This window comes from Rattus rattus, chromosome 10 (assembly GCF_011064425.1).
Source record: "Rattus rattus isolate New Zealand chromosome 10, Rrattus_CSIRO_v1, whole genome shotgun sequence".
Lineage (NCBI taxonomy): Eukaryota > Metazoa > Chordata > Mammalia > Rodentia > Muridae > Rattus > Rattus rattus.
The window spans coordinates 5,366,464-5,394,056 of record NC_046163.1 but is presented as its reverse complement, the minus strand read 5'-3'; the positions used below and the strand labels follow the sequence as shown (position 1 = coordinate 5,394,056).

Below are 27,593 nucleotides of genomic sequence, written 5' to 3'. Positions count from 1 at the left end.
TGACTTGAGGACAGACATTACATTGTGATTATCTTAACTAGTGGTGACACTAGAGTAAGGTAACTCATGCAGGTGGATGCTCTGAAGTTTCTAAAAACTGAATCTCTCTTATTTCTGCCATTCTAGGAAGTATCAGGCAAAAAGTGGACATGAGTCCTTACCATTAATTAATTCTGTGACTGTGGTTCACCAGAAATTCCTCCAATTGAATGTTAAATTCGTTACATGTGGATTTTTTTTTAAGTATTTCAACACCAAGACCAACAAAAAAGATAAAGCAATGGATTCATAATCAGTTAGTCTCACTACATGTAGATTAAGTCCATACTTCAAATACAATTGAAAATGAAAAGCCTATATTCAAGGCTACGCGTTAATGTGGTTATCTTTTGGTGAATCCATACCAGGAAAATAACAGATGACAAGCCTGTAAAATTTCAAAGAAACTGAAAATAATTCACCTGGAGATAGTCAAAAGACAACATTCTTACTACTTAAGGAGATGAAAAGGAATATCTTATCTAGAAATAAAAAAAAAATCCCATTTAAGAAACTTCAAATATTACAGGAGACATCAGTGTGAGTATTTATTTATTTCTATTCAAAGGAAATTAAATATTTTTATTACATATCTTCTTGATATACATTTAAAACCAAAATGTTCACTGATATAAATAAAATATAAATAGACTTATCTTAATATTACAAAAGAATAAGATTTACAATTTGGCTATGAACATGTGCAAAATCTGTTCATATGTAGATGTTAGGATACCACTGACACTATTATACAAATGGCCGATTAGTGAAGACACCTTCCTAAGGCTTTTTTACTGGAGAAAACAAAACAAGAAAAGATTTCCCTGAGAGCAAACTGCAGCTTTTCCTTCTTAAAAGCAGTGAACTATTCCTGATTCCAGTCTGTGTGTTTAAAGGTAGATTAATAAAGGTGGTCTTCAACTACATCCTCTTCATTTGCCATCAATTAAGTCAAAAGGCTCAACATTATTCATTTTTTATCTATCTATCTATCTATCTATCTATCTATCTATCTAATCCATCCATCTATCTATGATGTTTGTTTGTTTGTTTGTTTGTTTGTTTGTTTGTTGAGATAGCGTCTCAGGCATCCCAGGCTGGCCTGAAACTCACTAGGTAACCCAGAATGAACTTTAATTTCTGATCTTCTTGCCTTTACCTCCCAAGTGTGGGGATTATAAATGTGTGCTGAGGAAGGAGCCCAGGAATTTAGGCACACGGGGCAAGCACTGCACCAAGTGAGCTCTTTTCCTGTCCCACCTCTGGTTTGCTAGCATGCTCTTCCTTTATAACAGTTTGCCAATACAGAGTAGAAAGGAAAATGCCTTCAGGTCAAGGGTTAAATAAGAATGTCCCAGCTCTAGCAATTCAGCTTACAAGTAAGGAAATTCCGTTTGGGGTCTTTGTTTTACTTTTGCAATCTCATCAGTATTTTTAGCTTCCTATTTTTTATTGTAAGCTAGAATAACAGGATAGATCTTGCCTAAGAAATCATGATTTCCCTCTCCGCTGAAAATTTTCTACACTTTCCCACACTTTTTTTTTTTTAGAAAAGATACTACACAACGTTGTGAATTTGTCTAGTTTTGAAATATTTTCAAGAGACTTATATGCATTGAGAAGACCATTCCAGACAACCTCCTTTCTTCTTGCTTTGTTAACATTTCTAGCACACCTTCAAGACGATGACAGCATACAGAACCAACAACACTATTAAATTTATTGTATCCATTCTTCCTGGACATTGTAACAAACTAGAAGTATTCTCAGTGGTTGTATATACTTTCTTCTTAACTCTTCGTTGGCTACGTCAACTAGCCAGTGAGTAAGAGCATCACATGCAAAATTGTCATGGTTATTAAACATGTATGTCCTGAAAGTTAAAGAAAAAAATTAAAATCAAAATGATTTTATTTACTGACAATAAACATTAACTTTTTGGGTGCAAGGGGATAAAACCCTAGAAGAACTGGCTAATTAGGAGCTCGAAACTAATGTAAATCAAAGAACATGGAGAGTCTTCAGCTTAATTCAATATACTTCCATAATTATGGAAACAAAGTGCAAAAGACAGTGTTTTGTTTCTTAGCAGCCAAGCACATCGAAGATACTTTGAGAATAAGAGTCAATGAAAGACCCCTGAGCAACTACATGTAAAGTTTCAAAGGATGAAGACAGTTGAGGACATTCACAAACATATTTAAGCTATTTTCAAAGACATAAAAACTATCTTTTATGATCCACAAATACAGTTGTGAAAACATATCTTGATGTGAATGTTTCTGGGACTCTGGAAAAGTCTAAAAGTCAAGGGAATGGAAAAACACACACAAAATAAGCCAATCTACTTATGGTGGAAACTATCGCAAACCAAACCATTTTTACTAAGCCCCAAGGATCATCACTCCCTCTCCCAAATATTGGTGGCATTATGGCATCCCAATAATTATAATTAAAGTGAGATAAGTCGAGTACAAACAAGGTGAAAACAATAGTTCAGGAATAAATGCAGGGTAGGAAGTGGAAGCCCACGGTAGAGAAGGGGCTTAAACCTACATAGAAACCTACTACTGTTGAGACTTCCTAAAACATACACATATATAAAATGAGTTTAAATGGATTTACCCTATACAAGGCATAACAGGTTATCAAACAAAAAGCCCTGCATCAGGTCTGGGTTCAATCTGTTGGTCAGTTGGGTCCCATGGACTCCCCAAAACAATGCAGGCCATCGTCATCACTCTTGGTTACCCTCCTGAACTCAATGATAAGACACCATATAGGTGAGTCATGAGACACTGAGAAATCAAGCTGGGGCTGACCACACACTCATCCCCACTGCCTAACTTTCATGGTGCCTGAAGGTGCTAAGGATGCTATTTGTGGGGAAGTCACCAACAGTCTTACCCAGTTATGAACCATGTCGGCTGGAGTAAGGATGAGGCTGGCGAGATGCACCCATTGTTGAGGTTGTGTTGTGGAGACAACCAACTGCTTGCTGGATTTAAGGCCTTTCCTGGAGATGGAACTCATCCTGGTACTGTTAACTACTCCAAGTACCCATGGCTAAGTAAGTCATAGGCCCTAAGGTAAACTGACTTCTTCTATTCTGCTAACTGGGCACAGTATTAAATTGCCCCCTAAAATGCTTCTCTTTAGACCCATAGATCAGGGAAGCTCTTGGTCCTCTTCAGAGACGCTCAGAAGATGCATCCAGATGGTGACTAACACTGACTCACAACTGGCCGAAGTGCAGAGGAAGAGAGATACGTTTGTCACCGCTCTTCCTCTAAGGCCACACATCATCTCAGAAGATGAGGTGGTCAGACTGTAAGAGCCAAGGGACAGTGGAGGGTACTTGTGAAACTGTGGTTTCTAATTATGACAGAGCTGTTTCACGCAGACTCGGAGCAGCCATTCACAAGACCCCCCAAAATCAAGCCAGTGATAATCCCCAATTGCTGGGAAGAGCCGAAAGCCTTTATGAGGAACTCCTGGCAAAGACACTGAGAAATGTGATGGATGTGGTGGGTGCTGTGAGAGGGGGGAGTCACTTTTCTTCAGATGCAGCTCCTAGTAAGATGCTCACTCCCCAGTGGTCGGCCCTGTGGCGCTCATAGACATGCAGCCCTAAGCAGATGGACTCAGTGAGCTTTTTAGAGTCCATGAAATTTGGAGGAAAGCCCAGTGGTGTGGGCTTAGGAGGAGCTTGGAGGGGAGGGAGTAGGGGCACTGATCAAAACATATTCATGAGCTAAAGAGATGGCTCAGTGATTTAAGAACAACGTCTGCTCTTCCAGAAGACTGGGGTTCAAGTCCCAGCACACCTAACACACAGTAGCTGTAACTCCAGCTCCAAGAAATCTGCTGGTTCCTGTGGCCCATAGAGGCACTTCACGCAGGTGGTGCACATATATAGATGCAGACAAAATATTCGTATATATAAAGATAAATAAACCTTTTAAAAAAACATTCATTTATGAAATTTTCAACTGACGATTTTTTTCTTTTAAGTAACTGACGATGTGTATCACAGCTATGAGAGAATCAGTATGTCAGCCATTCAGTCAACAAATTCTTAAACTCAACAAACTGGTAATAATTGAAACTTAAGATGCGATTACCCACGTCTGCAGAAACTATAAGCCAACCAACCGTCTTCACGGACATTTGGCGAGACACAGAAATGTGGTATTACAAATCATCCATACCTTTCACACATAATTAATCAGAATTTCAAAGATCTCATGTCACACTTAACTTACAGAACCTGGCAGTGGGTTAATGTGTTCTTGTATTATAAGCACTGAATAGTAAAAGAAGGAAACACTAACTGGATGGACTGACTTAAATTTCAGTCGAATAACAAAACCAAGAATTTACTTGTACTGCCTTCCTTAAACACAACCTTATAATTTAAACCCAACATTTCTAGGGAATTAGACAAACCCTCTGACAGACACAAGACGGCTGGACGGAGCTATATAATCACCTCACATTCATCAAGTGTATCCCTTGGTATTCTTAATTAAGTATAAAATTGGGAGAGTAAGCACAGACTCGTAGTCAGTGCTTACCCTCTACGGCTAAACCTCTGAAATAGGGCGAGTGGATTCATTGGTTACTGACTGATTCAATTTTGATCTTCAGGTCCTTTTCTTTGTTGGTGGTGGTGAGTTTTTGTTCCTCTGTGATAGGCCCTTGCTGTACAGCCTTGGCTGGGCCCAAATCAAGATCCTCTCGCCTCAGCCACCCAAGTGCTGAGATTAAAATTACCAGTGTTTGCCACCATGCCTGGTCATGTGGATTATTACTTAAGTGTGCGAGTAAAAGGCATCATTTAGGTTGCATCAAAATTTCTCTTGTTTCGGAAACTAAGCAAGTAGCTGTAAGGCAAAAATACTAGGCTATGATTTAGAACAAACACTTCCTAAATGCTCCAGCACTTCCGGCCTAATAAAACCATGACAGCAAGCGGCTATCAAAGTGTACATAAAGGACTGGAAGAGAGCAAGGGGTGCCTCACACCCCATCCCACCTCCTCAGCCCCAAGCACCGACTCTGGGAAGCAGCTCCCACTCAGGATTTATCACTAGATTAGTCAACAGCAATCAAAACAGAAAGCTGGGGCAAGTGACTTTTTTTTTTTCAGACTATTCTGGCTGAGGTATCCGCTCTACATTTTCTGTGATTGCGTTCATTTCTGCTAAGCTCTGGATCACATTCTCAAATGTTCTGTGAAAGTTCTGTCTTACTGCGTTTGCCAGAATAAAACCCAGAATGTTTGACTAGTGTTAAACAAATTCTTGTAAAAAAAGGCCTTACCTTGCTTGGCTCACCCAACCGTATCCCAAGATCTAACGATGAGATTTTTTTTTTTAAAGTAAAAGAGTGAATCCTTTAGTGGTTTAAATAATATTTGAATACTTTATATACACTACTTTGGAAGAATAAAAAAAATACTGCTTCTTTGAGAGCAGCCATATCTTGATCTCTGCTAAGGAATGGGGGAGACAGGTTCCAGGAAGCCCTGATGATTCTAAAAATCCATGGATGCCTGAGTTCTTTCTATGACACTGTATAGGAATTTATATGACACTGCATAGTAATTACAGATGAACTGGAGTCTGTAAGCCTTTACTAATGTACAGGGACTGGCGATGACGCAGCAGTAAAGACCAATAGCTCTCATTCCAGAAGACCTGGGTTTAATTCACAGCCAAGCCAGTTCACTATTTGTAACTCTTGTTCAGGAGAATCTGATGCCCTCTTCTGGTCTGTGGGCACTGTGTGTGCACTCAGTGACAGGTGTACATGTAAAAATCACACATCCATGAAAAACCAAACAGAAGGAGAGAGAAAGCAAGTGTACTTAAACGCTGCGGCTAGTTTAATGGGAGGGGGGTGATCTATGTAGAGTAAAAAGGAAACTAATCTGAGTTAACATTAAAATGGGCAACCTAACAGTAGCATTGAAAGGTAGTTATTCTAATTAATTGACTGACTGAAACAGGCAAGAATTAAGCCCGTTTTGGAATAACTCGGGTGTGCACAAACTATTAGCTTTCTGAGTAGTTAACTTCCGTGATGAAGTAGGATGGATGTGAACCACCCGACTTGTCCACGGGATGTGAGAGCCAACCAGGACATTTATATTTAGTAACATTCAAAGCACATCAGCCATTTCTAGCAAGGCTGACTTGCCCTCTGCTGTCTGAATATCACTTTTCTCTGAAATACCATTTCTATCCTTAAATATACTGGTGGGGAGAGGAAGGAAGCGGGAGGGCTCTTGAGGGTAGTAATTACAGAGGGAAGGAGAGAACTAAAGCTAAGAACGTGACTTAAACACAATATTCAAATCTTAATGAAAAAAAAAAAGAAGAAGAAACTTATAAAATCATAGCGCCAAAACTGACTAGCACCGGGATGTCAATTACTGTTAAGGGGGAAATGGGTAACACAGAAGCTTCTACATACACTAGTTTCACAGTGAGAAGGCAAGTTCAAGAAGTAACGAGGGAAATGAATTGCATCCTGCATGTGGGTTTCCTTAGGCCAGAGACTTGGCAATGAACAGTGCCCGTCACTCACTTGTCTTCTCGGAAAATGTCCTAAACCATCTCAGTGCTCGACAGCAGGGCCTGATCATTGCCGTGTAGTGCTTAAATGTAACCTTGCTGAAGTTAAGGGCTTTGCCTATCAGTCAGTTGAAGGTGGTGACTGACCAAAGATGTCATTTCAGAGTGAGAAGGTACCTTGGACTTCACTCACATTCTGTAGGTAAATAATTTGAGTCTCAAGGGAAAAGTTTTAAGGAGAGGCTGTTTGTAGAGCTCAAACTAAACACGTGACATTTCCCCATCACTGGAAAGACGCTGTACCGTTGAGGCTACGGGGTGCGCCACATCCACTTTGCCTAGAGTAGGCTGGCCAGCATTCCGGCTACTCTGCATGCAATCTCATCTAAGAAAGTGGAGTTTAAGGCTAGAAGGGCCCTTTGGAGGTGAACGACAGCAAACAGATAAATTGATTAGCATCCATGACTTTGCATGCCTCACTGCTTGGGGCTGCTTGTCTTTGGTGCTGGGAACGGAACTCGGAGACTTGGGACTGATAGGCCTACTCCCTGCTTTCACCAGCCTTATTCTCTCTTTCCTTTCTGTCCTGGCCCTAGACTCCACTCATCTGATTTGTACTACACAGAGAATATTGCAGGTAACACTAGAAAAGCATCGGAAGCCGACATTCTTAACGATTAAATTACAAATGTTACACAATTGTGCTTCCGTGTACAGCGTAAGAACCAGCTATTCTCACAGCAGGGGGACCATTACAGAATTTTACCTACTGCTTCTTTAACTGGTCCCCCACACTGCACCATTACCTCAGACAATCAGAATTATTCAGAATTTAATTCAGAATTTAATCAGAATTATTCCAAAGTTTTGAGTTTCTCTTCCCCTCCTGAGTTCTCATTAATTTTATCACTACGATGTCTAATTTAGAATTTGTCAAAAAAAAAAAAAATACAAACATGAACCTCAGCGTCAGGGTGACAGAAATAAAAAGCTATTTCTAGAGCATGAATCAACACGTGTATTTAGCTCTTGGGAAAGTGGTGGAGGTGGATGGCATGACAGAAACCAGAGCAGTGAACATACATGTAAAATGTGAAATCCCACACACGCTCCCAGGAAACTAATACAAGGGTAACTCTCAAGTTACAAACAAGACCTTTATACGTTAAGTGCAATTGTCTATGATCTCAAATTCACTCGGTAATCTAGAAAACAACAAACTCAAAGACAAGTGACTACTGACTGAACGCTTAGGCAACTTGGAATAAAGAACAGTATGCAACTATGTATACGTTTACAATAATAATTCACGTCCCCAATCACAGTTGAATAGATCCAAGGAGTATTATGTAACGTTTTAAAATGCCATTCTCCAATAAGAGGAGAATCTCTGTGAGATTCTCTGTTACAGCTGCATTTCTGCACTATTTAAAACACTGCAAAGATTTTCTGATTCAGTCACAGCGCTAGGCAAACAGGAGGTTCTTGGCCAATAGTTATTTGACTTCGTCGCCACGACAATGAAACCTTATTCTCAACCCAAGGTTCAGGCGGGTCTCTATGAGTTCAGGGCATCTGTACAAATCTACCTCAGAGAAGGAATGGGGACCCATACTGTGACTCCCTGGAGTCCCATGTCCTCATCTCTCACTACTTAGGCTAGGATTGCTCGTGTCCCTTACTATATATAAGCTCACACAGACTAGGTCTCATAGACGAGAAAACTGGCACCCGGGAAATTGAATTAATTGTTGGGTTGAATATTCGCTAAACAGAAAAGCCAGACTGAAACCAAAGTTTGACTGTTTCCTAAGCCCAAGTTCTTTTTTTCTTTTTCTTCTAGACAATGTCGACCTAAGAAGCAATAAAACTATGTTGACCTCAATATTGCAAAAAGAGAGCTGTCCCAAGAGAGTAAAAAGATTACTTTTATACATGCAAAGAGTACAGGGATATAGAAAGCATAGAATGATTTCCAGTGTGTGACTGGAATTAATATTTCATGTGGTGTGATTAATCAGGGGGAAAGATGCTTAAGCAGATTCTTGGCAGAGGGAAGATAAGAATGGGAGATGGGTGGGGAACTGACTCTGACTGAGCCAGGGTCACAACCTTTAAAATTCACTCCAGCAGCATTTATAATGCAAATTAAGAAGAGCTGATGGTTTCTATCCTCTCTTTGGGGGATTAAATGGGAAAAAACCTCAAATTTCTAGTATATTACCATATAGTTGACAAAAGCATTTTCCAAGGTGAGAATAATGGGGGCTGAATAAGAAAAAGTATAGCGCTCCATATACATAAAAGTTTCAGTGACTCCCAGTTCTCCGTGCACTCACTAAAAAGTGAAATTAAAAACACTCCCAGTTGTCTATAAAGAAACAAAAATGAACAAACATTTTCCCTGTAATACAGATCTCATCTTTAAAGTGAGTTAACAGGATACACTTAAGACATAACACTTTCACCAAATGTCTGACTGCAGGAACACAGGTAAACTAAAGTTTACCCTAAAACGAAGCTTCCTGAAAAGAAGTAGGCACGCTTGAGGAATTCCAAATGTAAACGTGAGGAGTGGAATTCATCAGCCAAGCTTGTGCCTGACACGTACAAGGCCTGAATTCCCCCCCTCAGCACCATAAAAACTAAATTAATTTTTTAAAAAAGTAATCAATAGCAAGTATCTCAAGTCTCCACTAAATATCACTGCGTAACTCAGTGTTAAAACTCACCACTTAGGCAAATCAATCAGGAGATTTTTTTTTTTCATGAGCTTAGAACATATTTATTTCTATTTAAAATAGAAGATGTACAAAAGCAATTGCCCCTGCTGGGCTATCTCTGAGGAAATCTTTGGCTTAAACATAAACTAAGAGAGACAAATACCAGTAAGAGTAACAATAGAAACTGAGTACCTGTTTTCAGGGCGTGTCCTTTAGCTAATACATTTCATGAATGAAAATGGGGGTATCACTGGTAAGTACAAATTTTTTTTAAAATACACATCTTTTCATGAAAGGGTATTTACAGTCGCCCATGACTTTGGTACACTACTTGGCTATTTTCCCACTTAACAATGCCCCTTACCATTTCGTTCAGGGATTTGTGGACCTTATTAATAAGTAACAGTAAGTATAATGTACAAAGAAAAAATACTGACCAAATGCTAAAAGGAATCGCAACACAGAGACGGTTTTGTACCTTCGCCAACTATATTAGCATGTAGAGAATATATTCTAAGAGAACTCTGCTTAAAACCATTACTAGAGATGAAGGAAAGATATAATGAAAAGTGGGGCTCTTGGTCACGTTTGGCCTATGACAGAGACCTAAAAATGGTCGGAGATGGCGTTAACTATGCTCTTTGAATAAGAACTGTATTGACTGTTGTTCCTGGGCTTCTTCTGTCACTAAAATGACATACTGACACAGCGGGCACTCAGTGCTACCTGACTGATTGGCCAGATGACCCGAAGCTGTCCTAAGACTGCCTTAGAGCAGGAGCACTGTTGGGGATATGAAGGACCATGCTGGATGCCTAACGGTGTCCATGAAACCAGCCGATTAAAAGGCTTTACCCATTTGCCCTTAGGCACCCATAGGCACTGCATTTTGATAGTTTTTCTCAGGCAGTTATAAGAGAAGATTCTCTTCCAGAAATATGGACTATGTCTCCCACAGTGATGGCAATTTCTTTTTACTCCCTGTGGGTCAAACTTACCATATATAAAATGGTCACCACCTACAAAAAATAAAAAGGGAAAAAAGGATTATAAAACTCAACATTTTAACTTTCAATTAATTTGCTAACTTAATATATATGTATAGATTGATCAGCTATACGTAAGACCTCAAAACCAACTCAAACATTCATATATATATTTGAACACAATCATATATTATTTCCTTTGGCAGCATCAACACTAATATCTGATGAATAGAGTTAATAAAGTCAACATGAGTCATGACAGATCTAAAACACCAACCCAAATATTACATGCACTTAGTGAGACGGCTTGAAGTCGAGAGACAAGTTTTAGAAGCTTAAATAGAAAACAAATGACAATATAATCTATGATCGAAAACTATGAAACCAAGTATGGAGGCACAGGCCTGTAATCCTAGCACTGGGGAAACTGGGTGTCAAGAGTTCAAGACCTGCCTGGGCTAATAATGATTTATCTCAAAAACAAGTAAAAAGCCCAAAACAAAAGCTATGGAAAACGGAAGTCCCTTCCCACCGATTCCAATGAAGCTCAGACAATCAACATCTTCGTCTTATAGTGCAGTGGGACTCAGAGCAGATTTATGGCACAGCTGGAGACTATTGGATCCTGTCAGCTACACCCCCACGGTTACCTGGCAACAGCCAGGTATGCCTGACACAGTAAAAGGGGCTGATTCCCCCCTCCTCCTCTCTCTCTTGCTCTCTTGTTCTCTCTTGTTCTATTGCTTCCTCTTTCCCTCTTGATTTTATCCTCTTCCCTCTCCATTCCCTTCCCCCCTTCTCTCCATGTGCTCATGGTCGGCCTCTACTCTTCAATTTCTCTCTCTCTCTCTCTCTCTCTCTCTCTCTCTCTCTCTCTCTCTCTCCCACTCTACCCCCCCCCGCCCTTCTCCACCCTACTACCCTCTTAACGCCCCTCCCCATGCCCTAAATAAACTCTATTCTATACTATATTGTCATGTGGCTGGTTCCTCAGTGGGAAGGGATGTCTCAGCCTTAGCCGCTAAGGCACCCCCTTTCCCATGCCTCCACAGAACATAACCCGCCCCCTTAAGTTACGTTTCCATCATCACATTAGACTGGTCCACGGGAAATCTGGACAAAATCCACTGACCTGAATTAGACTCTCCTCTGTCTTTAGATGTTCTCGTTGGATGACGTACCGTTGTCTTGGTAACAGGTACATGCTGTGTTGCTGTAATATGAGCAGAAGTAAATATTTGTGTAACAGTATGGGGACCCTTGGTAATTGAGAAGTGTGAAATGGTGGGCCTTTGTGCTGCTGGCGGATTCTGTGTCAATGAAGGTTTTGCTGTGGCAAATCCCCGAGTTGTTTGTACAGTTTGTACAGCAGAAGAATTAACTGTGGTGGGATGTTGGGTTATTGGTGGGGTCTGTGCAAACACAGTAGTTGCTATGAGGGACATCTGAGCTGTTGCTGGTTTTATGGCTGAAACTTTTGCTGTGTTGGTTTTCTGAGGTGTTGGTGGGATCTCTGTAGATGGGACATCTGCTGTGTTGGCTTTCTGAGGTGTTGGTGGGATCTCTGTAGCTGGGACAACTGCTGTGTTGGCTTTCTGAGGTGCTGGTGGGATCTCTGTAGCTGGGACAACTGCTGTGTTGGCTTTCTGAGGTGTTGGTGGGATCTCTGTAGCTGGGACATCTGCTGTGTTGGTTTTCTGAGGTGCTGGTGGGATCTCTGTAGATGGGACAACTGCTGTGTTGGCTTTCTGAGGTGCTGGTGGGATCTCTGTAGATGGGACAACTGCTGTGTTGGCTTTCTGAGGTGCTGGTGGGATCTCTGTAGATGGGACAACTGCTGTGTTGGCTTTCTGAGGTGTTGGTGGGATCTCTGTAGCTGGGACATCTGCTGTGTTGGGTTTCTGAGGTGTTGGTGGGATCTCTGTAGCTGGGACAACTGCTGTGTTGGTTTTCTGAGGTGCTGGTGGGATCTCTGTAGATGGGACAATTGCTGTGTTGGCTTTCTGAGGTGTTGGTGGGATCTCTGTAGCTGGACAACTGCTGTGTTGGCTTTCTGAGGTGCTGGTAGGGTCTCTGTAGCTAGGACAACTGCTGTGTTGGCTTTCTGAGGTGTTGGTGGGGTTTCTGTAGCTGGGACATCTGCTGTGTTGGCTTTCTGAGGTGCTGGTGGGATCTCTGTAGCTGGGACATCTGCTGTGTTGGCTTTCTGAGGTGCTGGTGGGATCTCTGTAGCTAGGACATCTGCTGTGTTGGCTTTCTGAGGTGTTGGTGGGATCTCTGTAGATGGGTTATTTGCTTTGGTAGGTTTTTGAGGTTTTGGTGAGACTCTTGTATCTGAAACATGAACCATGCTGGGTTTCTGAGACGTTGGTGGGACTCTTGTACCTGGAACTTTAACTTCAGTGGGCTTGTGAGACGTTGGTTTGGCTCTTGTACCTGGAACTTTAACTGTAGTGGGTTTATGAGACAGTGGGGCTCTTGTACTTGGAAAATTAATTAAGGTGGATACATGAGGCATTGTACTTGGAATATCAACTTCTGGTGGGGTCTTAGTTGGGACCTTGTTTCTCTCTATAAAAAGAAAAAAAAAATCAGTGTTAAGTTAAAAGTTAGCTAAATCTTGCTGACCACATAAAGTTTCCCTAGCCATTACTTGCTCAATGGCTAAACACCTAGATAGGACTTTTAGAAATCCAGCCCTTATTATGCCCCGAATCTGCTGCATCTTTTCTTTATTCGTGCATATTAACTGTACACAGCAATGAGCTTCATAAAGATACGTCCTATAAATATACCACGTGTCTTGACAAGATTCACCAGCTTCTCCCCCGTCTCACCCTTTATTCCCATCTATTCCCCCCAGTTTCGCTTCTCATGAGACAACTGAAAATCACCATACTAAGTAAAATCGATCAATCTCTGAAGGATGAAAATTGCATGTTTCCCCTCATTAGTGGATCCTAGATTTTATACAGATATATAATGAAAGAAGCTACATCATATCCGTATGTGACTACAGTCGATTAGACTAATATAATAATTCATTATTTACAACACTATTGCATTAATGTTTTTTTTCATGCAAAGAGAAAAGTTAGAACAATATTCTAGTATGTGACATAGCTCTCAATTTTCTCTTTAAAAACTGTCTCTTCCACTCACGCCAAAGAATGTTTTTATACAAAGACAACGGCAGCTACTTTGTCCCTTGTCCTCAGGATGAGCTCGTGAAGCTCTAGGCTTATTCCTTACTGGTTTCCTTTGGTGTGCTTTTACTAATCCCTTTCAGGTAGCCCTGAGTAGGGTTGAACTTCATCAACTCTTGGACCCTTCTAAGGTTTGTCTTCATCCAAAATCAAGGATACAAACAGAACAGGCTAATGAGGTCATTACACTTCGTATGCTCTCTCTGAAACATCGTATTACACCCCCTAAAGTTATATAAGTGTGTGCCAATTTTAATACACTAACAAAAAAAAAAATCAAAAATCCAAGTGCAGATTGCTTGGCACCATTGTGGAGAATGGTTTAGGTAAGACACTTTCCACCTGGTCTGTCCCTGAAGCAGTAACAGGTCAAATCCACTAATGATGCCCTGCTCCACCCACCAGAAACTATGTTCTAAGTGTTCAGATGGTTTATGTAGTTTATCCTGCTTTAAAAAAAGAAGGTCTATATTGCAGGTAACTTACCTGCCATGCAGGCAAGCCTCGAGGGCGTGACTAGAAATAGTGATGTCTCGATAGATGCTACTCATTTTAAGGACATCAAAATTGTTCTTTATTCCACTAAATTATCGTTTTAAGTCCAAAAAGTTTGTATACTCCCACTGAGTTTAAATTTCCCCTTTGTTACTGATGCCTACTCTAAATCCCACAGTGGTCAGGAAGAAGGCCGAGCGGAAAGAGCACTGAGGTTGAAGGGCTGCAGATGATCACTTCTGGTTCATGTGATTTGAAAAGGACCACATATCATGCCAGGTTCAGTTCTCCTGTGCAAATCTGCTTAACCCTAACCACTCGTGCTCACTTTCTTCTAATCATAATAAGTTTTCTTTCTTTTCTTTGTTTTTTTTTTTTATTTTTTTAGGATCTATTTACTTGTTCAGACACCCCAGAAGAGGGCATCGGATCTCATTACAGATGGTTGTGAGCCACCATGTGGTTGCTGGGAATTGAACTCTGAACCCCTGGAAGAGCAGTCAGTGCTCTTAACCGCTGAGCCATCTCTCCGGCCCCCTTTTCTTTTATCTTTTAGCTCCGGGAATAGATATGATGAATTCTCCAACCATGACTGTAGATCAATCTGTTTTTTTTTTCTTTCTGTCCATTTTGTCACTAATATTAATCTATTAAACAAGGGGCCAGAATCAGGTGGCCATCCAGAGCAAACTCTACAGTCACGTGTCTAAGGGTTCTGCATTGATTATTCAATAAAGCACAGCCTGCCTCTGCACAGGGCCTTGGGCACATCCAAAGTAATTCGGTTTTCTATACACGAGTGAGCGCCAAGCAGTGTTTGCACTCAGGTTCTGGCTCAGTGCCGCTTTAGACAGTGTGAGAAGGAAAGAGGGCAGCACTCAGGTCCTAGGACAACAAGCCAATCCTGGGGCTTCACTCCAACTCCCTGTAGCTATCCCACTGCTCTGCCAGAACCTTCTATGCATTCCTAGCCTTCCTGGGCTTAGTGGGTAAGGTGACTTAGCTTCTGGTCTCAGCTGCTGGGTGGTGAGGCACCACCCAGCTAAGTGATGGACTCTATGCTCTAGGTGGTCCTTTACCGTGGAGCTCCACTACAGACGGCGAGAAGAATACCGAAAATGGGACAACACCTCACCCAACCCCCCAGGAGCCTACCCAGGGTGTCAGCAATGTTAATGAGTTACAGGTTGGTCTCAGAGAGTGCATGGTGCTGAATTTTGATATTCATTTTGAGGAAAGACACGTTGCTATCTTGCTTGCTTGTTTGTGGAGACAGGGTTTCCTTGTGCTTGTTTCCTTAGTTCTCCCGGAACTCACTCTGTAGACCACACTGGCCTTGAACTCAGAGATCCACCTACCTCTGACTCCTGAGTGCTGGGATCAAAGGCATGCACCTCAACTACCCAGTTTACATTGCTACTTTTTGCCAGGAAATTTTTTCATTTGATTGTGAGTTAAATAACCCATGATTTTACTTGTCTTGAAAGCCATCCAAACAGTTCAGGATGCAGGAATACATACGAGATGAGAACATGTGTACATAAAGAATATAACAGATTACCTATGCACTTGGGTGGTGCACTACTCCATTCTCCTACTTCACCGTTCAGAGTACAAAGAACGGAAGAATTTCCAACCAGAATGAAGCCTTGGTCACAGGAATAGGTAATCGACTGTCTATATGCGTAAGAGTCGCTTTCCTCTCGAATTCTTCCATTATTGATTTTTGGTGGGTCTGGACAAAAAATTGCTTAAAAAGAATCAAAGTATTTTATTTTTAATGAAGAAAAACTGATATTGTATTTTTATAACACTAAAACAGGTTTAGAATTTTTAAGATAATTAAAATCAATCATTTTTCTGAGTTCAGCCTTTCTGAAAAATGGACAGTATGTATTACAGTGGTTTTCAACCTGTGGGGCATGGCACAAGGACTCCATTTTCACCTCCAGGATAAGGTGTTTTAGGAGAACTGACTCACTGAAGTACAGGACAGAACTTACTATCAGCTGAATTAAAAATATAAATAAAGTCCAAGCCATGTTACAATGCTTATGCCGTAAAGAGATCTCTTTCTGACAGTTACCCTAACAGCACCATCAGTGGGTTGCATGTTCTTTAGCACCATTAAGCTAATCAAGGAAACAACAGAATTACACATGCACATCAAATTAAACGAAGCTCAAATGTACATTCGCAGGCAAAGAATACTGCCAAATCCATGATATGTTTTAAACTAAGCAAGAACAACTCACTTGTCCAGTCCAAACACAATGTGAAGGCTACCACTGAAACACACATATGGAAAGAGAGAGGACAGACATCAACCAGGATAGCAAATTCTCCTGAAGGACTAAGGGCCATGATTCTTGATGGGGAGAATACAGTGAAACAAAGAAGGAGTTGAAGGAACTTCTAGGCCAATTCAGCTATAGACCAAGCAGTGTAGAGGTATTAAAAACCAGGAGACCGGGGCTGGATGACCGCTTGGTCAGAGAAGTACTTGCTGTATAGGCATTCCCCAGAGCACATATTAAAAAGTTGGGCTTGGTTGTGTGCACCTGGGAAAGATGGGAAGAGACAAACAGATCCCCAGGGCTTACAGATAGCCAGCTTACTCAAATCAAGCAGACACAGGTCACTTTATACACTGTCTCCAAAATCCAACGTTAGTAACTCCTTAGGTCATCCATGTGTATCACATACACGCATCTGTAACTTCATACATGCATACTTACACAAAGGAAGAGAAAGAGTGAGAGCGAGAGAGACAGAAAGAGAGAGACAGAGAGATCGTAAGAGAGCTAGGCCTGGTGGCTCATCACTGAAATCCCAGAATTTAGAAGGCTAAAACAGGATACAATGATTGTTGCCACAGTTTTGAGAACCCCTTGTGTAGGGGAGTAGTTCTGATTCTTTCTTTGATCAAGAATCTGTGTTACTGACACTGAAGGTACTTGTCCCTAACTGGTTTTTGATCTATCAATAAAGATGCCAGTGGCCAATGGCTGATCGGAAAGAAAGAGGTGGGATGTCCAGGTTTCCACAGGTTAGGAGAGAAGAAGAGGAGAATCGAGATTTTTGGGGGCTGGGGGACAGACTCGATGCTACAGAGAAGATCTTCCAAAATGTAGGCAGAAAAGGAAACTGGCCCTCAGAAGGGCAGCCTGAAAGCATCTTGGGCAACAAGACCAATGAGCCTCACAGAAGGTAACCAAAGAGCAAAATTAAAGGTAGATTTGGAAGGGAGTACTGGAGGGAAGGGCACACTAGCTATGGGAGGCTTAGAAGTACCCAACCATTGAGCTAATGCATGTGTGTCTTGTCCATGGATCCAAGAGAGCTCTTGGGTAGGTATGTGCCTTCAACCAGCTAGGAACGCAAATGGTGTGGACAAAACTACACGCTATACACCCTTGTGCTGTAGAGTGAACATCCCGATCAACAAAAAAGAAAACGCTAAAGGAAATTAACACGCCATAAAGAACGTGGCAACGTGCAGGCAGTTTGCATGTGTAGAATGTTATAAAGGAAGGCAAAGGCTAAGTGTAGAAAAGCAGGGAGACAGTGTTAGCCTTGAATGCCAATTAGGAGTTTAGAGCTCTAAGCGTTCAGTCATACTGATAAGCTTGAAGAAGGAAAAGATATGTCACATCTGGGTTTCTGAAGCATCAGCCTGGGAAGGCTATGAATGAAATAGTAATGAGGTACAAGGAAAAAAAGAATTCTCTATCACGCAGGAATTCTGCCAACAGAGGTTCCTAACACAGACCTCACTTTTAAAGGGTACATACTGTCCCTATGGTGAGTTTCTTGAACCAACTGAAGTATCTATTAGGCCAAGTGTGTATGTTCAATGACACCATGCCCTACCACCCCTTCCTCCATTATAGGACACACTCCAGCATCAAGTGATCCCATGCCTGATGGACAATATTCTTCAGGGCAGTCACTGTTGGTAGTACACACTTCGAATCCAAAGGACGGTGAGGTCAGCATTAAGTGCCATGGTGGACATGGCTTGAATGTGTAGGTAGTGCTCCATACTGATGTGTGTCAAAGGATGCTCACAGTGGTATGGGAAAGGGGACATTAGTTTTTGGACCAGGGGTTACTATTTATAGTCAAACTTTGACCTTAAAAATGTTAGGGGTAGACCTGAGTGCAATACTACAGATCAAGAATAGTTAACTATGGACACAGGGAAAGACAGGTCACAAATTTTTTTTTTAGGCTAAAAAGTATGTGGAACTAGTAGTAGTAGTAGTAGTAGTAGTAGTAATAGTAGTAGTAGTAGTAGTAGTAGTAGTAGTAGTAATAATAATAATAATAATAATAATAATAATAATAATAATGGGCTGGAGAGATGGCTGAGAGGTTAAAAGCTCTGACTGCTCTTCCAGAGGTCCTGAGTTCATTTCCCAGCAACCACATGGTGGCTCACAAACATCTGTAATGTATTCCGATGCCCTCTTCTGGTGTGTCTGAAGACAGCGACAATGTACTCACATATATAAAATAAATAAATGTTTAAAAAAATAACAACAACAAGACATGAGAAGTTAAAACAAAGACGGTTCTGGGAAGATGCCATAGTAGAGAAGTGTTGATTAAAAATAAGCAGTTATCATCAGTCAGCTAAAACTAAAAACTAGTAACAACGTAACAGAAAGATAGGCCAAAGAGAGGCCTCCCGACAGTGAGGCCTAATTCAGAGGTCAAGAACCACCCTGTGTTGGTGTGCGTGATGGTTTTAGCCCAGGGAGTAGCACTATTAGAAGTTGTGTCACTGTTGGAGTAGGTGTGGCCTTGCTGGAGTAGGTGTGTCACTGTCAATGTGGGTTTTAATACCCTCATCCTAGCTGCCTGGAAGTCAGTCTTCTCCTAGGAGCCTTCAGATGAAGAGGTAGAACTCTCAGCTCCTCCTGCACCATGCCTGCCTGGATGCTGCCATGTTCCTACCTTGATGATAATGGACTGAACCTCTGAACCTGTAAACCAGGCCCAATTAAATACTGTCCTTATAAGAATTACCTTGGTCAAGCAGTAAAACCCTAACAAAGACAGTGTGTAAATAAAGACCATTATTAAATGTGCTCCTCAGTCCTCCTCGGTCCTTCTCCTCTGTAATCACAGCCATGCTAGAGACCAGTGCACTCACACCAGGGCTGCATACTCACTGTCTATCAACTGTGGAGAGCTACACTTCTGAGGACTCAGTTTTCTTCAAGGGGCTGGCCACCGAGACTTTGACCATGCTCTAGTGGGTATATGGAAACACACTGGACTTGGTGGGTGTTTTGTCTTTTGGTTTTTTTGTTTTGTTTTGGTTTGGTTTTTTTGCAGGGAGGGAGTGCAAGGGCGGATCTGGGAAGAATGGGAAATGAGTGTGATCAGGAAGCAATTGCATGAAATTCCCAAATAATTTATAAAAATATTATATTGGGGGGAAAAAAATTCACTTTCCACTTTTTGTTTTGGTGGTTTCAAAACAAAATGAAATGAAAAGCAGGTTAATGGGGAAATCAAAAATACTACTCTCCCAGTGGGGATTTACAGGAACAGTTGATAACCTGGACGGCTGAGGTTTAAGGGACTTTTTTGAGGAAGGCGGATCTTAGCAGCTGCTGATAGATAGGTGACTGGGAGTCAAGAAGACAAAGGTGTGTGTTCATGATAAAGAGCACAAAGGAACCAAGAAACCAGGAGTGTGGCTTAGAGTGCAGCCCGAACAGGAAGTTTGGGCTTTGTGCAAACACTTCTGCACTAGGATACGTTCCTGGGGGTTTGGGGTAGGGACTATTCTGTGAGCCAAAGGGCATCTGCTGGCTTCACACTGCGACTGCCTACCCAGGCTTTAGGACAGGTTGCCTGGGCCAAGTAACTGCATTCCAGCCCCCGCCCCCCTTTTGCTTCATCTTTCAGTGTCTTCACAAGAACTTTGACTACAAGTGGGAAAAGAATCTTGGCAGTGAGTAGAAATGATAAAACCTTTCAAATAGTCCTGAGAAGAAAACAGAAATGGAAGGCCTAGCAGGAAGGGCCCATGATGGGCGTGACAGAAGAGGGTTCCTTGACAGCAGGGTTCCTGTTGTTTGTTATCAACAGATTCCACCCACACATCGGATACCAGAGTGTCGGTCCACAAAGTACAGACTCTTCAACTCTTCATAGTGACACGCACGCACGCGCACACACACACACACACACGCACACAAAACGGACTTACCATTAATTTTGACATTAGGGTTTTAGAAGCCATTTGAGGAAGTTGTAAGTTAAATATCAACAGAAGAAATAAGGTCTACACTTTAAAATGTCTGGGACTTAGTAAGACATAGTGGCCTTAGCATACACAAAGACCAGGAATCGATTATGCCCAGGACTCAAATAAATAAACTGCATGTGTTTTTCTCCTCTCTGTTTGTAAAGGAAACATGACTCTAGTATATCATGCTTTTGGCTAGATACATCTATTTATAATAGTATTTTTCACCGTATTTTTCTCTTTACAAGCTGAGATTCTCAAGCATGAGAATGGTTTCTTTATCGTGCAATTTCTCGGATGTTAAAAACACAGAATACCTTTAAACCTTCTAGGTTATTATCTCAACTGCTAACTAACACTGGCTCTTAAAGAACCAATTTGCAGTAAGAGACCTGTATTAAATGCTTCCAGGTTAGGTTTAGCACACAGAACAAATCATTCAGACCCTGAGGAATAGTTCCTTCCATAACATTGGGAAATCTGCTTCTCCGACTATTAGAAGCAATGGTCAGACAGAAAAATGACCAAGTATAAATATACTTGATTCTTAATTCTTACTTAAATTATGCTATAGTTTGGAATATTACTGCTTAGAGCCAAAGTTTTAAGAGTTCAGCCACAGCTGATAAATTAAGAAGTTTGTCACTAGTAGAGACACGGTGAAAGTGGGGGTACCACAAATACAGAAGTAGATAGTTGTTAAGTGAGAGGTCATTGATTTTGTTAATCCTGTGGCCCCACAGCTGGAGGACTTTAAAAAGGAAACCTACTTGTGCACACTGGAAATACGTCGTCCCAGTCCACAGCGTTCCCCGTAATAGAACAAAAAGTAGAAGTTACACCGACCAGCTTATACCTAATGGAGATGGGAAGAAAGGCCGTTATATTCACAGCAGAAGCCTTATCTTTTAAATTCTCCAGAACTTCCTTTTAAAAGATTTACTCTACTAGAAGATGGAGACAAAAAAAAAAAAAAAAAAAAAAAAGACAGTTTTGATAAAGCATCTAGATGGAAATTAAAAAAGAAAAAAACTTTTAGTTCACAGATAGGATACCGAAACGGCAAGACTTCAGACTTGCAACATGCTTCTTTTGGCTTGCAGCATTGAAAATGCATACACAACACAAAAACAGTCTAAAATCATGTAATGAAATCTTTCACTCTAAGTTCTAAAAGAAGAGCACCGGGGTTGGGGGTTTAGCTCAGTGGTAGTGCTTGCCTAGCAAGCGCAAGGCCCTGGGTTCAGTCCCCAGCTCTGAAAAAAAAAAAAGAAAAAAAAAAAAAAAAAGAGCACCTTGTTTCCCTTGGTTTGTAGGGAAACGTTTTTTGAGAACTTTCTGCATATCTATAAAGTGTTTTGATCAAACCCAAATCCCCTCCCCACCCTGCCCCCCTTTTCTAATCCCCCTCCTGGTTCTCTGCCTACTCCTTCCCAACCCCTGGGCCCTTGTAAATCCACTAGAGCCTCCCAGTGCTGACTATTTCTGTCATAAGGGGCGAAGGGTGGCGATTGAACTCAGAACATAGAAAGGAAATGTGTGAGTCGCTGATGACACTTAAAGAACTTCCTTCTCCTATATGAAGAAAGTAGAGCCCTAAGAACTCGCTGCTAGGATGGCATTTCCACACTAGACTTTCTTTCTAGCCCATGATGTAACAGTTTATTTGCATATAGTAAAACTGAGATGCAAATTAATATTTAAATCAGTTGAAAATTAGTTTGATTTCTAACTTCGAGGATTGTTATTTTTGTACCATCAACATATTCCAGTGGTCTCTACACTAATCACATTTAGATTTGCATATAATTGGAATCTAATATCTAGAGAAATTAGAAGTATAAACATACCTTTCCCTGGTCTACATTACCAAGTTTACTTATAACTACTAAGTTTGCTTGTAACACATTACCACAATGGGCTCATGACAAAGGTTCTTTGGGGAGAGGTATTTATGTGTTTTAGGGGTTTTTTTCCTTTGGTAGCATATAGAAAATAGCTTTCATTTAACATTTACACACATGTGCACCACTGTGCATTGCTCAAACAACCCCACTCTCAACATGAGGAACTGTTTTAGAAGCCACCAACCTGTGACGACAGGCCACAAATCTATCAATGTTCACGGAACTCCCTATTTCTTTTGTTCGTTAATTAAATGTAGAGTCTTAGAGTGATGAAACTTACCCTTTGTCGCATGAGAAGATTATTTCTGATCCGAATAATATGTCAGTTGGTATGTTGATGTGACCATTTTTCAGTTCTCTAGGATTAGGACATGCTCTTTCTAAATAAACAAATAAACAAATAAATAGCACCCTCTAACTGCACTGAATGTTAAAATGATTATGACAGTAATTATATGAATCAGATATGCATATACAGATGTACTTACATTAACGCTGAAAGTGAATGGAGAAGAAAGAGGTCTTTAGGGGAGAGGGACATAACGGTCTATGTGTAACATGAGAGCAGAAAGAAAGAGGACCCAGGACCAGGATTAGCAGGAATGTGACAGGTAGGACAGTGGGAAGGAGAATGAGAGAGACCCGGGTGATGTGGACATATGAAATTACGATGATGAAACACATCATTCTTACTTTTGTTTAGAAAAAAAGATAGACGGGAAAGGGAGAGGGAGAGAAAGCTGGGCTGGTAAAGTGCTTTCCATGTAAAGGCAAGGGCCTGACTTTGACCCCCAGGACCCACAGGAAAAGGTTAAGCATGGTGGCAAGCACTTCTCATCCCACAGCTGGGTAGGGCTCACAGGCCAGCCAGTGGAGCCTCCTTGGGAAGCCCCAGGGCAATGATAGATACTGTCCAAAGATCCAAATGGAAGGTAAACGGCCTGAAGAAGGATACCCAAGGCTGTTCCTCGGCCTTCCTAAGCACAGGTCTACAAGTGCACGCACACACGGAAACACAAACACACAAGTCATAGTAAGGACCTGGGGAGAGGTCCCTCATTTAATAAAACGCTTGCTTACTGCAGGTGTGCAAAACAGAATTTGAGTCACCAGACTGGGCACAGTGGCCACACTTCTACTCCCAGTGACAGCAGTATTGGGAGGCAGGACGAAGACAGTTAGTATGCTCTATGAGGTGACGTTCCAGACCGAAGGCACCTATGGTCTGGCACCTAGGGTTGTCCGATAACACTCCCAACACGATGCACATGCAGGCACAGCCATGCATGCAGGGTGAAAAACAGGTAACAGATAGAAATTCATCACAAAATACTGCATACTTTGATTTACATGATTTCTAACTTGCTAATTATATCTTTGGAACAGCAGGGAAAAACACTAAATATCAGGCACATATACACAAATTCATCCCCTGAGCCACTGATATTTCCGACCTTCACATTTCTTTAATTTTACATTCATGTCTTGCTGCTTCAAAAAGGCAAGGTACCTGGAGTACGTCATGGTTTTAGGAAACCCTACATTTGGTAAACAGGAACTCTGACAGTAAGTACTCCTATTACATACGTATTTGTCTAATTAAAATACCACTCATAACTCTTTAAAGAAACATTATACAAATATTTTTTTTCCATCACAAATGGAAGACATGAAATTTTCCCAAATACTGGAATTACTTCTTCTAATCGTACTCACTTTTACAAAATTCAACAACTGGAGACCATACTAATTCCTCAAGGCAAGTTGATTTTCCTGTGCGTGAAGTTACTTTTTGAAATCCTGGCCGACACTCAAATTCCACAGTGGTACCAATTGGGAAAAAATTCATGTTACGATACTCCTTTTTGAGGGATGCATAATTCAGTCTCAGTGGAGCACTACAGGTTTCTAAAATGAGTTAAGGTGATGACAGAAAAAGAGAAATGTAAACATATTTTATAATCCGTGTAATCTAATAGCTGGTAGTCAAACCACCCCCTTTTCCGTCAACCACTTGTCTGTTTTGTACGGATCTCCGAGTCTTCATATATTCATTTTTAAATAAATATCGCTGTGGTATTTGTAATCCATCGAGTGTAATCACATGCAGACCTTCATTTTCCAATTACTAGGTGTCTGGGACGTTTTCACATACACGTGTTAATAACAGAACTTCTAAATGTTTTACACACACTGACTCCTTTAACCTCACAGAGCCCCTGGTTGCAACGGTCAGATGAGCTGTGTACATAAAGTGAACAACAAGTGTAAACATCTGGGCAAGTGTACTTTAGAGAGGCAAGGAACACAGCGAGAAATGGCGGCTTACTAGTTCAGCAGTCCAAGCGTGAAGCCTGGCTCTTTGGCGCAAGAGGTCTTGCCTTCATGATTCATCTTCTGGTAGAAGATTTCTTTAACTCTGACATTGAGAGACGGGCCCCCACTAACATAACTGAGGGGGTTGCTTGAAGGATTAGATGAAGTAATACAAACTCTTTAAAACTTGTGGTGAGAGCTTATGGGATTTTTGTTTTTGTCCTTTTTTTTTTTTTTTTTTTGGCTTGGGGTGGGGGGGTTGAAAATACCAAATGTCAAGCCTGGTTCAATTTTGAGTGCCTCTGGATTTACTATAGTCCCCCGATTCAGGTCCTTCAAAGGCAGCAAGCAAGTCTCGCTTTGATCTTTCGCATCATCAGCCATTCACCGTTTAACAATAGTCTGATCCATGGTGGGACAGGTAAGACAAATGTGGTTCCTGCAGGTGTGCGATGGGAGCTGAAATATTCCTGTTGCCTAGCAACATCACAGCCATCCTAATGTAATGTAATTCCTTGCTAACATGCTTCCACTGGGGCTGGGGGTAGCAACCACAGTATATGAAAATCTTGAGGGTATAGCACATACAGTCACATAAAATAGTGTGTATGTTGCCAGCTCATGTGTTTCTCATACTATACTTTTTATTTTTGTTAGAAATAGTAATTTCTAACAGAAATTTTGATAACAGTTTTCAAAAAAAAGAAAAGAAAAGAAAAAAGAAAGAAGAGGTGTAAATATCATGGCTTATAACTCCAACTACTTGAAAGGTTGAGGCAGGAGGATTTTGATCCCAGGAGTTGAGGCCAGACTGAGCAACATACAGCAAACTAATGTTAATTATTTTTTAAAGAAAATTAGCATAGCCATGGGGTACAATGTTTATAAAGCCTATATAGCAGGCAGTAACGCCTTAGCCTTTCTAACTAATGTGTTCTAACTGCCAACAGTAGTTAATAGAGTAACATGCTATAGAGGTTTTTAATAAAACAAAGCAATGGGTTACACTATAGAACCCTGGTGGGTAGACACGCATTCTAGTATTACGTTCAAATGATATACCAGAATCACCTAAAACCTGTATCTTTAACATAACGTAGGGCTATATGTACAACGTATTTTTTTTTTTGAAGTAAGACCTTAAAATGTCTCCCAAGAATTGTATCCATTACTTAACAAAATAAAGTTGAAGAAGACAGATCACCTGGGTGTGTGTCTCAGGGTAATTGCCAAATATATTCGCAAATAATTTACTCCCTAAACAGCACCTATCATTTATTTTCTCTATTAGCCTGTACAATAGAAAGAAAAACTCTTAATGAAGAAGCAGGACTTGCCATAGGAAGTACAGCCTTCAATTAGCCCGAGTGTAAACTGCCAACATGTATACTCTGGGGTTTAATAATGCTAGAAAAGTATCAATTACCAGTCACTCTAAAGAGGTGTAAAAATAACCTCAACGAGATACACATTCCCAAAACTTTTCAAAAAAAATAAAACAAATGAAGAACTTACTATTACAGAAAGTTTCGTAGTTAGACCATTGGTCATTTTCAAGGCAGACCACTGTGTTTGGCTTGTCTGGAATTTGTTTGAAGCCCTTATTACACGAATATGTCACTTGGCTTTGGTGGGCAAACTTGGTGTGTTTACCAGAGTTTGGCGTGGCATTAGGAATGTCTGGAGGTGGGCCGCAGTCTCCTAGGAAGATAAGAGCAGGTGTAAAACAGAAGCTGGTGAGTAACTTTCTTTCCCCAGACCTGGAATAAGAGAAATAGCAATGGCTCTCAACTTCCTCCCGGGGGCTGACATCTGCCCTACAGGAACTTGCAATGCCAGGGCTCTCGTGAACGCAAGACAAAAACGAAGTAGGGAGTAAATGGATTCCTCCCCCTCTAGAGTCGTTCAGAATCTACTCAATATCCACGCCGACACTGCAGTGAGGCGCGAGATAAGACACCCTAACCAGTGGCGCTGGTCGCTCGCTGCTCGCACTGGACTCTCACCCGCAGCAGGTGTTCAGCCATCTAGCCTCCACCTTAATAAAAGAGCCAGGAGCAGGGTTGGAGATTCACACTCGACCATCCCTTTTGCTGTTCCCACGGTCTCCGATCGCGGGGGGTGGGGGACTCAGTCGCAGCCCCAGACAGCCCAGCACTCCACACCCATCCCTCCTGCAGGCAACCGGCACCTGGCAGCGGAGTTCCCGTTACGGGGAACAATGCCTGCTGAGCATGCGCCCTCCTGGCGGGCAGCCAGTCCGCCGTCGCAACTCGCGCTCCTCTGGTACTCACCGCTTACAATCGGGGACAGCAACAGCAGCAGCAGCGACAGCGACAGCAGCAGCGGCGGCGGCGGCGGTGCCCGAGTCCCCGGCGCCCGCGTGCGGATCATAGCCCCAGGTAGAAGAGACGGTGCCCGGCTGCGGCTGGAGCTGTTTTGAGCCAGGGTTAATTGAATGGCTGCGGAGGGGCGGGGCGGGGCTCTCGTCACCCAGGGTGGGGCAGCCCGCGTGCAGAGGGCGTTCCCTCCTTGAGGAGCGCGGGCCCCGGCCTTCAGCGTCACCCTGGGGACCCAGCTGTCGGGTGGGCCTGCTGTGACTTAAGTTGGGCGGGACTGGGGATTTGGAGGAGTGCCTTCCAAAGAACGGAGCTTTGCTCCCCAGGACTCTGGGTCAGCACTCTGCTATAGCAGAAAGCTACCCACACTCCCAACTCCGGATTGCTGAGTGTTTGCAAAGCTAGGGGTGGGCGCGGTGGAATTCCTGAGTCAGTGGGAGCTGAGAAACAAACACCCAGGACCTATGTGACTTCAGCTGGAAGATGTCAGAGGGGAGGGTGGGAGCCAGTGACCGACTGTGTTGTCTCCTAGGTCTCACCGCGGTGTCAAAACGGAAAATAGGATAGGATCCAAGAAAACAAGTGTAGGCTAACAGGAAGGGAGCTGGAGATCCGCCTGCCATAACCCTGTCTCAAACAACACCCAGAGGTCTAGGGAACTTGGCTGAGGTTTTTCAGACCTTGTCTGGGTGAGGAATCGCATTCTTAGCCCTGATTCTAATTATGTACCAAG

The 27,593-nt window shown here is 41.9% G+C and overlaps 1 protein-coding gene across 3 annotated transcripts; it reads right to left on the bottom strand.

The window, feature by feature from the left end:
• Nucleotides 1-576: 576 nt before the first annotated feature.
• On the bottom strand, nt 577-26,994 carry Cd55 (CD55 molecule (Cromer blood group)). Of its 3 annotated transcripts, none has more exons than XM_032915070.1 (10): nt 26,816-26,992; nt 26,037-26,222; nt 23,922-24,113; nt 22,486-22,585; nt 21,069-21,154; nt 15,592-15,780; nt 12,715-12,900; nt 11,462-11,542; nt 10,342-10,362; nt 577-1,912 (listed from the first exon to the last, which is right to left on the bottom strand). In XM_032915070.1, exons 1-10 carry the CDS (start codon nt 26,913-26,915, stop codon nt 1,854-1,856), a joined length of 1,200 nt encoding a protein of 399 aa, XP_032770961.1. In that variant the 5' UTR covers nt 26,916-26,992; the 3' UTR covers nt 577-1,853. The 3 variants fall into 3 exon arrangements, with proteins under 3 accessions (XP_032770961.1, XP_032770962.1, XP_032770960.1); XM_032915071.1 differs by having other exon boundaries at nt 12,766-12,900; XM_032915069.1 differs by lacking the exon at nt 577-1,912 and having other exon boundaries at nt 9,382-10,362; nt 12,766-12,900; nt 26,816-26,994.
• Between the last annotated feature and the right edge of the window lie 599 nt (nt 26,995-27,593).